This window comes from Mytilus edulis, chromosome 12, assembly GCF_963676685.1.
Source record: "Mytilus edulis chromosome 12, xbMytEdul2.2, whole genome shotgun sequence".
Lineage (NCBI taxonomy): Eukaryota > Metazoa > Mollusca > Bivalvia > Mytilida > Mytilidae > Mytilus > Mytilus edulis.
In genome coordinates, this window is record NC_092355.1 from 33,938,225 (window position 1) to 33,953,155 (window position 14,931).

The 14,931-nt window shown below is 30.1% G+C and overlaps 1 protein-coding gene across 2 annotated transcripts in view; it reads right to left on the bottom strand.

Moving 5' to 3' along the window:
• Positions 1–1,108: 1,108 nt before the first annotated feature.
• LOC139498342 (uncharacterized) overlaps positions 1,109–14,931 on the bottom strand; it is a 36,131-nt gene continuing 22,308 nt past the window's right edge. Inside the window, exons 8-14 of one of the 2 annotated variants that reach the window (XM_071286718.1) lie at positions 14,502–14,547; positions 11,577–11,716; positions 11,167–11,292; positions 10,239–10,353; positions 7,776–7,910; positions 6,067–6,192; positions 1,109–4,004 (exon numbers count right to left, since the gene is read on the bottom strand). In XM_071286718.1, coding sequence (XP_071142819.1) covers positions 3,847–4,004; positions 6,067–6,192; positions 7,776–7,910; positions 10,239–10,353; positions 11,167–11,292; positions 11,577–11,716; positions 14,502–14,547 — 846 coding nt within the window. In that variant the 3' untranslated portion in view covers positions 1,109–3,846. The remainder of the gene's footprint in view (positions 4,005–6,066; positions 6,193–7,775; positions 7,911–10,238; positions 10,354–11,166; positions 11,293–11,576; positions 11,717–14,501; positions 14,548–14,931) is intronic. The other variant, XM_071286719.1, reaches the window with a different exon arrangement.

The window sequence follows — 14,931 nt, forward strand, 5'->3', positions numbered from 1 at the left end:
GCGAGTTTTAATTATTGCGTTTACAACTCTGTCGCATTATGCGCAATAATAAAAACCTCGCAATAATTCCTGAATTTACAGTAATAGACATTCAAAAACATGACTTATACCAGTGGCACCTCCCTGTATACCTTTATATAGGAAAAGACCTCTGCTTTAGGTAACCATACATCCTTCAACAATGAGTAAAACCCATTACATTTAATCAGCTAAAACAAAAGGCCCCAGCAGACAAAATGGGAAACGTTTCAAGCAAAACCACCAACTGCAAGTTCAATGCAAAAACGATTAAGAGAAAAATTAATTATTGCATAAAGCAACAGACACAACCACTGATTTACAGGCTTCTGACAATATTATTTATTGGCTGGTGTTAACAGTTTCACATGATTATTTAAAAGTTTGATAACTTATAAATTAAATTTTTAAAAAATTCATAAGGGTTCCGCGGAATCCAGTGTCTCGCCTACTTTTGGTGCCGACGACGACAGAATGTAGGATCGCTATATATGTCTGTATTTTGCAACAAAAGTTGCAGGCTCAACAAAAATGGGGAAAAAATTATTTAAAATTTTCCTCTAGATACTATCTTTTGATTGTAAGAAGCTTCTGTCCAAGTTTGGAATCTAATAAATGTTTAAAAAACTTTAACTGCAGACTGCATGTAATGTTAACTGGAAGAAAAACTAAGTCCATTTATAAGTAATATACAGAAAAACAGGAAATAAATTTTTACAATATTTCCCTCTAGATACTATACACAAATGCTATATATAGCTAGCTTTTGATCATACACAAGCTTCTGTCCAAGTTTGGTACAAATCCAGGATAGTTTAAGAAAGTTATTACAATTTTTAAAACTTTAACCACAGAGTGAATGTAATGTTAACTGGCAGAAAAACTAAGTCCATTTATAAGTTAAATACGGATAAACAGGATTTTTTTTTTACAAAATTTACTCCAGGTACCATCTTATGATCATAAACAAGCTGCTGTCCAAGTTTGGTAGAAATCCAGGATATTTTAAAGAAGTTATTAAAATTTTAAAAACTTTAACCACAGAGTGAATGTAATGTTAACTGGCAGAAAAACTAAGTCAATTCATAAGTAAAATACAGATAAACAGGATTTATTTTTTTTACAAAATTTACTTCTGGATACTATCTTATGATCATAAAATAGATTCTGTCCAAATCTGGTAGAAATCAGGATAGTTTAAGAAAGTTTTTAAAATTTCATAAACTTTAACCACAGAGTGAATATTTGTGGACGCTGCCGCGCCGACGACACCGACGAAGGAATGTAGGATCGCTATGACTCGCTTTTGCAACAAAAGTCCAAGCTCAACAAAAACAATTAAAAAACTTATCATCTTAAATAACCTCAACATCATCTTGGCAAATCATTCTCATTTTTATAATCTATTATATATTTTTTCAAGAGTTAAGTTCCTTTCCTTTACTAGTTTTTATTTTTGTGGTTTTTTTTAAGTGTGTGTTGTTACTCTTCTGATTGGGAATGAAAAGAAGGATGGGTTAAGAATTGAGATACAAAAAAAATGGTCTTCCAACAACATTTTCATGTGCCCCTCCCAAGTCAATAACCTTGTCAATAGGGATCTTTTGGCATATCTTAATACTTTTATTCATCTGGAAAATTCCAGACTCAGGACAAATTTCTAGGTTTACCCCTGAGAGAAGCTGTGCCTATTTAGGAAGAAATTAGAATATTTCAGTTTGGGTAGGAATATTGACAACACAACTACAGGAGTTCACTTGTAATCAGTTGATTATTCACTTATTTCTATAAACTAATATGTACTTTGTCAGGAATTGCTAAATCTATGACTTCTTGAGATCAGTATAATTATGAAAAAAATAATAATAAATATTACATAAATAATGCATGAATGATATAAGACTAAAACTAATAAAATATATGTAAAAGAGGGGTAGTAAAATTAAATATTCAGATCATTTCTTATTACGCAAGAAAAAAAACAACATAAGTAATCTCTTATTTAAGGTGGTACCCAACACTTTCCCTAAACTTAAATTGGCTCGTTTAATTTTCATAAAATAAATAAAAGTATTTACTTTGACCCTTTGACAAAAATATAAAAATTTCAAAAAATTTGAACCAACCATTTTATAAGAAAAATTACACTGGTTATATAGCAGTTTGACTAACACTAATTTTGATCATTGAGAAGCTTTATATTTCCTTAACAACACAATGTAATTAAAACGTTTAGCTGATTTTACAGAGTTATCTCCCTGTAGTGTTAGGTACCACCTTAAACTTTTGACTTGTGATGAAAATTAACTCAAAATACAAAATTGATCTAAATGTAAAATTTGAAGAAAAAAATGACAGCCACATAAATATGAAATGTCAAATTAAATTACTGTTTTCAAAGGGTAAAATTTGAAAAATAAAAAATGCTATGAATAACAGAAATAAAACATGTTTTCAGGAAACTATTTTCTCTACATAAAATCCAATTTACAAAATACTGTAAAATGTAAAATTTTAAAAAGTGTTATGAAATTTAGAGCAGAAAAATGAATAGAAAAATCAGAACACATCCTGGTGTAAAACTTAATCAGAACTAAAATTAATTAATAAGTAATACTTAATGACTGAAAGAATGACTTATTTCATTTTTTTAAAATAGATATCATGTACATGTATATATTAATGCATTATTTTTGTTAGGTTTGAAATCCAGACTTTTTCTTATATTTTCTGAAAATAAATCACCCATAAACATTCTCAATGTGATTGTATTCAGAACATACTCTCTAAAATATAATTTCTCAAACCTTTCCTCAGTATAAAAATCAATGTTCAAGGATTCACTTTTCAGTATAAAAAAAGAAGAAAAAAGATAAGATTGATGATAACAGATATCGTCATAGACATTTCAATGTCTAAAACATTTTGCAAGTATTAAAATTGCTTAATTTATGCTCACAGATTCACTATTCAGTATAAAAAAGATGTAAAATAAATAAAGTGAATGATAAAAAAAACTTGTTATACTCATTTCAATTTCTAAGACATTTCACAAGTACAAAAGTTGCTTAATTAATGCTGAAAGATTCACTATTCAGTCTACAAAAAGTAAAATAAATAAGATATAAACTATAAAAGATATTGTCATAGACATTTCAATTTTTAAGATATTTTACAAGTTTTAAAGTTGCCTAAATAATGCTCAAAGATTCACTATTCAGTATATAAAGTAAAATCATCATATAAGATTGAAAAAGTTGTTAAAGCCTCTCGACACATTAACAAAAAGGTGGTCCATAAAAACATCTACAAAAAACATTGTCATAATACTTCTACATCTCCCACACAGACCTTGCAAGTCAAGGTCATTAAAAAATAAAAGCCTTGTCGTCATTTCCCACAATATGTATTGAGCCAACCTACCATTTCAAATGTTGTGTATTTTACTTTAAATTACACTAGACATTAAAACTTATCTTTCCATTACATGGCAAAATGACAATTCTTCTCATTGTTTAATTTTTGATTTTTGTCTAATTACAATTTACCCTTTAATTATTGATAAAAAGAAATCAAGTAATTAAAATTAAAAAAAAACATGGAAAATTCAATTTCCAAGGCAAGCTTGTATGCATAAAAGGGCTGTGCATTTATAAATATTGTCATTTTGTAAGTAAAGATGATGGCAAGACTGCATGATCCTCTGTCTTCAAAAGTCATCTTGTACATTTTACCATGAAGTACTAGCACTTTGTTAATAATTTTCTTGACAGTTCATGATCATTGTCATTCGGCTATCATATGATTTTATCTTATGACTTTAATTGGTCAGTCATCACTAGAAGTTGGACTTCCTTCTCCTCTGAGCATGCTCAGAGCTGTTTCGGCAAGTTCATCAATGGTTGTAGGCTGAGATGAGATCTGATGAATTTTTGTAATAACTTGTTCTATATCATGTTCCCTGAAGGCTTGTAGAAAAAATGGATCTGAAAATAAATTCAATAAAATGTAACCGTTTTTTTTTTTAACAAAATATAAGATGAAACTCATACAATTTAAAATTAAATGTTACTGATTCGAAATCTTATGTATAATTTCGTGGGTTTTGCGGAAGTCTGCTTACAGGTCTATAGAAATTTTGTTATTCGTTGCTAATTTAGTGGTTTGCCTATACCCAAAATCTATGAAAATTGGTATACAATGAATAATAATGAATCTACAGTATAATGGTGTTTTACTTTTGGAGTGTCAAGAACTCGTTGGAAGTACTTGATAAATTGCATGCTAATATTGGTGATTTTGAATCTGTTCAAAGTTTTGATTTTTCTACCCTGTATACCCCATTGCCTCACATTCTCATTAAGAAAAAGTTCACACACCTAATTAAATGGGCATTTAAAAAATCAGAATGTGAATATATATGTTCAAACTCTTTTAGGTAATTTTTTAGTAGCAATAAACAAAAAAACTATGTCAATTGGACATGCTTTGATACTATATATGCCCTTGAATTTTTACTAGATAACATTTTTGTTCGCTTAGGGGATTCCGTATATCGTCAGATTATCGGAATTCCAATGGGGACTAACTGTGCACCACTTATTGCAGACCTGTTTTTGTATTGCTATGAATTACAATTTATGACAAAAATAAGCAAAGACCCATCGAAACAACATCTGATAAACAAATTTAATAATACTTTTAGATATTTGGATGATATTTTGGCTCTCAATAATGACGACTTTAGTATGTATATTAAAGAAATTTATCCTGTTGAACTTACTTTAAATAAAGCTTATACTAACAATGACCACTGCCCTTTCCTCGATCTTGATATCTATATCACTAACGGAAAGCTGAATACTAAAATTTATGATAAAAGAGATGATTTTTTATTTCCTATTGTTGTCACCATCTTACGGTGTTTATATATCTCAACTTGTACGATTCGCCCGTGTATGTAACAATGTTTTAGATTTTAACGAGAGAAATTTATGTATTACTGAAAAATTATTACACCAGGGTTTTCGATATCACAAACTAGTCAAAACATTTACTAAATTTTATCATCGGTATAAGGACATTATTCGTAAATATACATGTAGCTCAACATGCAGACTTCTTATACGTTCAGGTATTTCACATCCAATTTTTTATGGAAATATTCTTCATAAAGCACAAAAGTGTCAGTATTCACCTCAAAAACTAACAAAACCTTTGAATAGACTTATTAAGAAGGGATATAGTTACGATACTGTTGTCAGGTCATTAAAGATTGCATATTTTGGCGTTAATATTGATTCACTTATAGGGTCTTTGCATCGGAACTAAACACATTTATTCAAAAACCAGTTGTTGGCATGACACAGGTTATGTTCTTCTCATATATGTTATGATGGTATGATACTAAACCCCTAACAGGAAGGATTGTGCCTGATGTTCATATGATGAAATCATAATCTTTCAGTCAGTTTAATTGAAGTCTGGAGCTGGCATGTCAGTTAACTGCTAGTAGTCTGTTGTTATTTATGTGTTATTGTCATTTTGTTTATTTTCTTTGGTTACATCTTCTGACATCAGACTCGGAATTCTCTTGAACTGAATTTTAATGTGCGTATTGTTATGCGTTTACTTTTCTACATTGGCTAGAGGTATAGGGGGAGGGTTGAGATCTCACAAACATGTTTAACTCCTCCGCATTTTTGCGCCTGTCGCAAGTCAGGAGCCTCTGGCCTTTGTTAGTCTTGTATTATTTTAATTTTAGTTTCTTGTGTACAATTTGGAAATTAGTATGGCGTTCATTATCACTGAACTAGTATATATTTGTTTAGGGGCCAGCGCCTCCGGGTGCGGGAATTTCTCGCTACATTGAAGACCTGTTGGTGACCTTCTGCTGTTGTTTTTTTCTATGGTTGGGTTGTTGTCTCTTTAGCACATTCTCCATTTCCATTCTCAATTTGATACTGTATCATAATTACATGATCCCCTTGCCCTGTAAGATTAATCGTTGACTATTTATTCAGTCATTTCATATATATTTATTCTAACCTTTAAGTAATTGCACCAATGTCCACAAGGCCACGTGTATAAAGTTTGGATCTGGTGATTTAAGGAACATGTCTATATACAATAGAATACCTTTCCTGTTTTCTACCTTAAGAGATTCTGGTAGGGCTGAAATATAATAGTTCAAGTAAAATATATGAAAATAAGATCATTGTCACATACCTCATGTACCTTTAAGGAAACTGATAAGATAGTTTCCCTAATTTTTTCACTTTTTCACATTTCTCAACCGACTGTAAAAAGATTGTTCTCTTCACTTGAAAAATAACTATTCTCGGCAAATGATTGGTCAAAATAAAGACACTTTTTTTTCCTGAATTTCATATTGTGAAGGGGGTCTCATTGGGGGGTTCCGATCCCGGATCCCGCTTACTGTTTTGTCAGATTCCCGTATCCCGCTTACACTATGTACGTAAGCAATTCTCATTTTTTTTTCATTTCCCGGGTCCCGCTAGACCTCATTTCCCGTTTTCATGACACAATAATTTGACTTTCCCGTGTCACGCTTACCAAAAATCGGCAATCCCGCGTCACGCTTAGACCCCATTGAGACCCACTGTGAAGTCACATCCAAAACATCAGAAAACTGACTGGAAATAATTTTAGGGAAATAATAGGTGCACTGCATGTATCCTCTATCAACTCAGTATCAAATTGTCAAATATTTAAGAGTAGGCTTGAAAAAGCTATGAATTGTCCATATTGTTAGCACTTAAACAGCAAAAGGCAACACATTAGTTGATATAAAAATATCATCTGTCCAAGGGCAATAACTCCAATATCTTATTTGTTATAAACATTGTTTTACTCTAGTGACTATATATTGGAAAACTGCATACTAATATCTAGATTTTGTCTCTTTGGTGTTGTTTGTTTGCCATCTTATTTATACTAGGACACCCCCGCGAAATCGCGGGCATTTCGTGTGTGGTTGAAAGTATGTTAACTGATGTAGGGTGAATTTTCGTAAAAAAATTTAGGACTGGCTCATTTCAGGAAAGGTATCAAAAGTTTTAGCAGTGTTGACAGGACAATTTTGTTAGTTTAGCCCTCCCCCATTTTTCCAAAGTCTGTTATTGTTTGTTTTGTTTTTCTGTATACTATGAACATACCTATACTGAAAATAAAGTGTATTTGCTATTTACTATCAATTTCTAATCTACTATCTAAGGTAGTCACTGATATAGTATATAGAGACTCTTTATCAGCGACCATGTCAGCAACTGCCATGGATAGTAAACTTGGAGCTAATAGTAAATAGCAAATACGTTTTATTAATAGTACATGTATGATCATAGTTTACAGAAAACCATGAAAATAATTGTCCTGCCCCAAGTACTTTTGAAAATTATGTGCAATTTTAAAACAGTTCTAAATGGAAGTCTTGTTTATGACTTATAAGTCCGTCCGATGACGGAAACAGTATCTGGACGCCTTTTTTTCCGTTTTTCTCACAAAATAACCAAAAATGAATAATCATATATAAGAATGGATGACAAATGCAACTATGCATGTAACCTATAGGACACAGAGGCATGATGATTTATTTATTGTGGAAGGAAGAGAAGCGACACAAAAAGAGGCCTTCTCGTTTAATAGTATATATAACCCACATATAGTGGAATCAGATTGGTCAATTCATTGTTGTGATGTAATAACAATAATTAGAAAAAAAAGTCAACCATACATACCGACAAGAGAGAGTTGGCCAAGGATACCAACACTATTATATTGCACATCTGAATGACTTGATAAGGTTGCCATGGTTACAAGCTTTGTAAAACATTTTCCATTGTGTAGTTGTAATATTTTCAACTTCACATCATCTGAAAGAGTAAATAGATTACTTAGTATTCAATATATAAACATTATGTCTAGAATATGTCTGAAAATTCAGAAATTTGTGCATGGATCTTTTATTGCATTTGTTGAATAATGGACAAAGATGTGAGATTAAGAGTCATTCTCCATAAATATCAAAGTATTAGGAAAAATCAAGAAACCCATAGTCACAGATTTTGATGAAATTTTGTATCAAGACTTCTTTACGATGTCTTATTGTGGAAAAAATAAAAAAAGTCGAGAAAAAAAATCTGGTTGCCTGGAAACTGATTACCCTCATTTTGAGCCATTTTTCATTGGAAAAACAAGATTTTTTTCAGATTTTCAGCACTTCATATTGCAGAATACACAAAACTTGCAATAATGAAGCTTAATATTCTGTTCAAATCTATCACACTTTAACTTTATATAACTAAAGTATTAAAGATAAAAACTAATTTCTAGACATGCAGTGGCATGCATATAAAGTAGTCATTTGGCACTTTTGTCATAAAACTAAAAAAGTGATTTTTCAGCCTTTTTTAAGAGTCTTACAAAAAATATTTGAAAATTTAGGAACACAATTTTCATTTTGCGAAAAAATATTTTGCACTTATGAAAACATCGCTTTCTAAATTTACACAACATATCATAGTTTAATATTAAGAGAAAAAAAAACATATATATATATATATATATATAACTTATAAATATATTGTAAATTATGAAACTAATACGTGTCATTATGATTGCAAAAACTTGAGATTAATTTGAGCACAGCTGGCATAAATGTAAAATATAATCAAGGCAATCATAAAACTTTTATGAAGAAAAATCACTACTGAAAATATGAACGCTAGTTTTAATTATTGTGAGACTGATTAATAAATTAATAAAAAAAAAACATTGCAATCTTGATAAGTTAACAGTACTAGTATGTATTGCAAAGTGCATTCTTAATGTAAGTATCCAACATATTATGTACATGGAACATGGTTCAAACTGGATTATCTCCCATATACCAACATAAATCTCTATTATAAATAAACTTAACATTACAAATGCATTGTATGTATGGGTGATACATCAAATAATTTTGTTAAGTATAAAGTATGTACTGTTGTTTGAGTATTTTTCTTATATAAATATTTAATTTCTGTACCTATAATATTAAAGTTTTGTTGACTGTTTTCATATTTGTCTGATACAAATGGATTTTGTAGACAGTAGAACATTCATTGTACATAATCAGACTGCAGCATTTACATTGTGGTTTAGGAAAGCCTTGCTATAAATAAAGGAACACATGCCCCATTTTCTTTCTCAATTTTATAATCATTATATAGCTAATGTAGATTTTCCTGCAAATCTTTCAGGATTATTTTAAATCAGAGGTTATAGTTTCAATATTTTCATGCTAGAATTTGAAGTTTAAAAAAAATTAAAGGAGATGAATCATAACACTATATACGTAAGGATAGGTAATAAAGCTGTTATTACGACTAGCAATATAAAACTTGTTTTAATTCAAGGGAAGCAATACTAACATCATCTGTGAGGATGCATTTAGCTATTTCAGCCGTTTTTTTATAATACAGAAGACAGAATCCTACCTTTCTTTATGAGGGAAGCTAGAGCAGCTGTTCATGCATAAGTTTTTTTTATATAAGAGGGGAGATAATTCTACCTTCATCACTGAAAATAGCTTATGCAGGTGGTTTTTTTTTTATAGTTGGCCACTGACCACAATTAATTCCTCTATCAGTTCTTTATAATGTTTTGCATCTTTGAAAAAATTGCACCATGCACTTTTGTCAAATTTTTTGTGTGTGCAATATTTAGTCCTAGTCCAAATATATATCCAAAATTCAGAAAGATTGAACCAATCACTTTTACAAATTTAGCCAATACACATCCATACCCCTATTGACAAGTCAAGAGACGTTCCGAAAACTGTAAATATTACCTTTTTGCACTTGGCCTAATCACTCATTCCATATCAAAATCAGTTTAAATACAACATCCAAAAAATTATTTCACCTCTCTTCTTTCATTTCCACCCCAAAAAAATCTAAGAAATGAGTGAGGAAGGGAAAGAAAAAAAATTAAGGAAAAATGCACTCTAATTAAAAGGAACTATTTTAGTGAACAACAAAAAGCGAGGTCATTAATTGTGGTCTTGGGCCTTTTGAGTGATCAGGGGAGATAATCTAAGAAGTTTTTTATATAAAGTAAAGGAAGTAATCTAAACTTCATCAGTGTGGATAACTAATGCAGGTGTAATTTCTGTTAGCACTGACATATTTCTTATAAATAAGGGGAGATAATCTTACCTTCGTCAGTGAGTATAGCTAATGCAGCCGTTATTTCTGCTAGCACTGTAAGTTTTGTGTCTATGTCCATCAGAACAAATGTCATGGCTTCTATACAATCATTGTCTATTATTATCTGTAAAATACATGGACAAATCAAAATGTCAGCACTCAAAAGTTGTGATTTATGTGTTGATGGAAATGAAAAACAATATCTAAATTGTTTATGCAGCTCTTAATCACTTAATAAATATAGATTACATGTATATAAAAAAAAAAGTGCACATTGCCACAAAGGCTGTTAATTGCTATAGTTTCATTTATTATCAAATTTTAAAAGTGGTTTTTTTTGCAATTTTCACAATAATAAAAACATTGCTAAATATTTCACAATTTAAATTATCTATTTTCATGTTTACAAGTTTTTGTGGATTGAACGAACTTCATATTTTCAGAAACACTTCATACAGTGTATAAGCAAATTCTGCATTAAAACCTGAATAAAACTAATAGTGTTGTCTGTTCATGAATATTCATGATATGTGATCATTTGTTTGCATTGAAAACGTGTGCGGTCATCTTTCTGGTCACTGACTATCGATATAGGCTATGAAATATGATTTATGTGTATCTGTATTTGTAATTATGATAACTATTGTGATAATGTGTTGTATTTGATATATATGATATAGAATTACAGGTTATAACAAGTAGCACACCTACATTAGATCTTTTTTGTGAATGCCATACAATGTAAAGGATGTTCTTTTCTTAAAGCTTTTATCATTATCAATAAAATGAAAAAAGCTCAAAACATCAAATCGAGTAATTTAATTGGTTGATTTCCAAATCTGAGTACAAATTTTATGAGTCAGGAAAAGTTATCAGACAAAAATAAATAACTGTTGACAATATTTGTATAAATATAGACTTATATGTAAATTTTTACCCTGTGGTGATCCCCAACAGCTAGATTCCTGAGTGTCCCTGCAGCATGCCTCTGAGCTTCTGAGTTTGAACTATCACATAAAATAGGACGTAAATCTGGGATTATCTTTTCTGAAATCAGTGGTATCTGAAAAAGAAATAAATCTTTTACAAAAATTACATATAAATTGATTGATTTTTTATTGTTTAACATCCAGTGGCAAATATCTCATGCATGTTCAGGACAATTTATAAATTGTAGTCTTATTGTATACATCTCAATTCAACCCCTTTCCTTTAAAAAAAAATAATTTTCAGTGCAAATAAATTTGAATCAGCATATTTAAGATATGCAAATACCTGTATGCAAGGCAAATATGTCATTCCATGTTAGAGAGGCTGTATAAGTATTGTATTTGTCCCCTGTTTTACCTCATTAGCTCTATGTATGGACAGGTTCCTAAGACAGGCCACAGCAGCACCAAGCGTGTCTTTATGTGAGGCTTTTGACTTGATTATATTGTGTAGGTGTGGTAAAGCTCCAAATTGTACAATAATTATCTGATTCTCATCTGAAAAGCAATAAATCAACATAAATATGTAAATTTACTTAATGGTACTTAGTTCATGCAATATTATATGGTAAGCACATATTCTGTTTAGTAAGACTTAAGATTTGTCATTTTTTTTGGGGAACCTCAAACGCTAATACATGTATAACCAAAATACCATTCAATTCTCAGAAGAGATTTGGCAAAGATTTTATTCACTGAACACACAACTTTTATTTTATGTAACACTGAATCCTGTGTCAGATAAAATTTTAACACTGGTTAAATTTGACTTAATATCAGTATTATTATATACTGGAACAGGACAATTATAAGAACACTGACACAGTTACATAATGAGCCAAATGTTTATTTTTTTTTACAGCTACATGTAGTTTCATTACAATAAACATATTAAATTGTCTTATTCAACAATCATTATGTCTTATCTTATTCATCAATGTCTTGTCTTATTCAACAATGTCTTGTCTTATTCAACAATGTCTTGACTTATTCAACAATGTCTTGACTTATTCAACAATGTCTTGTCTTATTCAACAATGTCTTTCAATTAAATATACACAGAGATATGTTGAACAAATAGAATTTGTCTTCCATGTAATAAAAATGATATTGGTGATGAATTGCATTATATATTAGAATGTAAATACTTTGAAGAAAACAGGAAACATTGTCTGTCACATTATTATTTAAAAACTGCAAATATTGTCAAATACAATCAGATTATGTCTTCAAAAAACAAATCAGATTTGATTAAACTATGTAAATTCATAAAGATTATTAACACAGGTGTACGTGCTCCTGGCTAAAATGGACTTCATATATTGTTTTAGCAACTATTTTGTTTGTTCTGTCTTGATGTAAGTATTGTACATAATTGTCTTCTCTTCTCTATACCTATGTATATGGTTTATTGAGAATAAAAGATATATATATATATATAACTATCATTAAAATATTTATTTCAATACAATGTATTCCCCTTCATTAAACATTCAAGTGAAAATCAATTGTAACACCTTTGAACCTCTCTTTCAATCTATTATAACACCTTTGAACCTCTCTTTCAATCTATTATAATATAATGTAATGATAAGACAGCTGTTAACGGTAAATGTCACAGGTGAGTGAACAAATCCACTATGTTTTTATGTAAACTGTTTGTATAAGCACCTGGTTACAAAACTCAAATGTTTATTTTACAAATATATGTTTTTATTTGATTTCAAGTTCATTTAATCACTACAGTAACTGTGATTTTTTTATTATTATAGGGCTATCATTTTTGTGGATTTCGCAGGTATAAATGAACGAGGAATTTTTTTATCAATGAATTGCAATTTTGCAACACCAGAAAATTTAATATCCAAGAAAATACAATTCCCCCCCCCCCCCCCCATCAAAGAAAAATTGATACCCATGCCTAAAAATTAATCCATGGTGAACTGCAATAGTAGAATATACATATTATATTATAAATAAATTTTGAGACAGATTATTTTTTAATTTAACGGCTTATTTCTTTTACACCAAAAATGCATCCAATTATATTTCCTACTTAGAAAACAAGTGCACAATTTTCTAATGCATTTTATATAATTCGAACATCTGGCATATACATGTATATTATTCACATCATAACACATTAATCCAAAATGTAATTTTTTCATCGATAATAAAAGTTCTTTCTTTTTGTGTCGTAACCGTTTTATGAAAATATGTAAATAAATTGTGTAAGCTACCAAAATGTTATATTTTGCGTCGAAAACAAAAGATCTTTCTTTTTTGCGTCTTAATCAAAGTCTTATAAAAATGTGTAAATAACTTATGCAAGCTACCAAAATGTAATTTATTGCTTCGAAAAAAAACAAAAGTTCTTTCTTTTTTGCGTCTTAACCAAAGGCTTTAGAAAATGTGTAAATAACTTTTGTAAGCTAATGAGTCAGCCATTATATATGAATGAATCTTAATCACATCTGTGCTTACAATCAATAATTTTCTTCCTTCTAGACAAAACATATCAATGATTTTGATCATTGTTGTGATACCTATATTATTTCAAGTCTAGAGATGAATCATTTATATAGATTTATGTCAATTTTATTTATTTATATAACTGGACGTAAACAAAGTATGTAGTTCAAGGTGTTTTTAGAGTCCTTGAGAACACTTAAGTAATTCAGATTATATCAATGTACTCATTTGTCAGGCTGTTCAATATAGTTTTTATAAGAATTCTGCGACTGTTTTATGAATTGTTTATATCATTTCAGGGCCTTTTATAGCTGACTTTGCGGTATAGGCTTTGCTCATTGTTCAAGGCCTTGCAGTGACCTATAGTTGTTAATTTCTGTGTCATTTTGGTCTCTTGTGGAGAGTTGTCTCATTGGTAAACATACCCCATCTTCTTTTTTATATCAACTTTAAAATGAAAATACTTATATATTTACCATACATGTATGTATGTATGCACACTACAGATGACCAGGGCCAGTCTTAATAATAATTCCCCCAAAAATGGTCACAGTGACCTATATAGTACTGTACTATGATATGGTATGAGTGCCAATGAGACAACTCTCCATACATGTTTCAACAAAAAACCAATAAGCTATATAGCAACAAACGACAACCACTAATTAAAAGGCTCCTGCTTTGGGACAGGAACATACAGACCAGTACATACAGAATGTGCCTGGTTAAACCATGCTAACTGCCTACGATTTAACCTGATGCACACATTTTTTCATTTCCATGTTCAGGAGGGGTAAAAACATATACTCACCATCAGATGCAATATTCCTGAGAGCAAAACATGCTTGACATTTAACCTGTGAAATATAATATTAAATTTATATAAATCACCTTCAGAAAACAATGACTAATAACTTTAAGTCTTTTACTCATTCCTTCAAAAACACTATAGCAAATTCATTACTCTTGTGGTGCATAAAACTTTAATGCACAGATATTTACATTTTTCATGGATTTCTTTGCCATAAGTGAACCAGAAATTTAAATGATCAATTAAATACAAATTTACCTTTGACATTGGTTAATAAACAGTTATCACAAAGATATGTCTCGCTTTTTTGTAATTTCGATAATGCAAATGTTGAAATTAAAATAACAACACTTAAACATGTAAAGTTTTGCAATGCTTATGCAACTTCATAACAATTATCATTGACCTACCACTAGTGGTTCCTTATAAA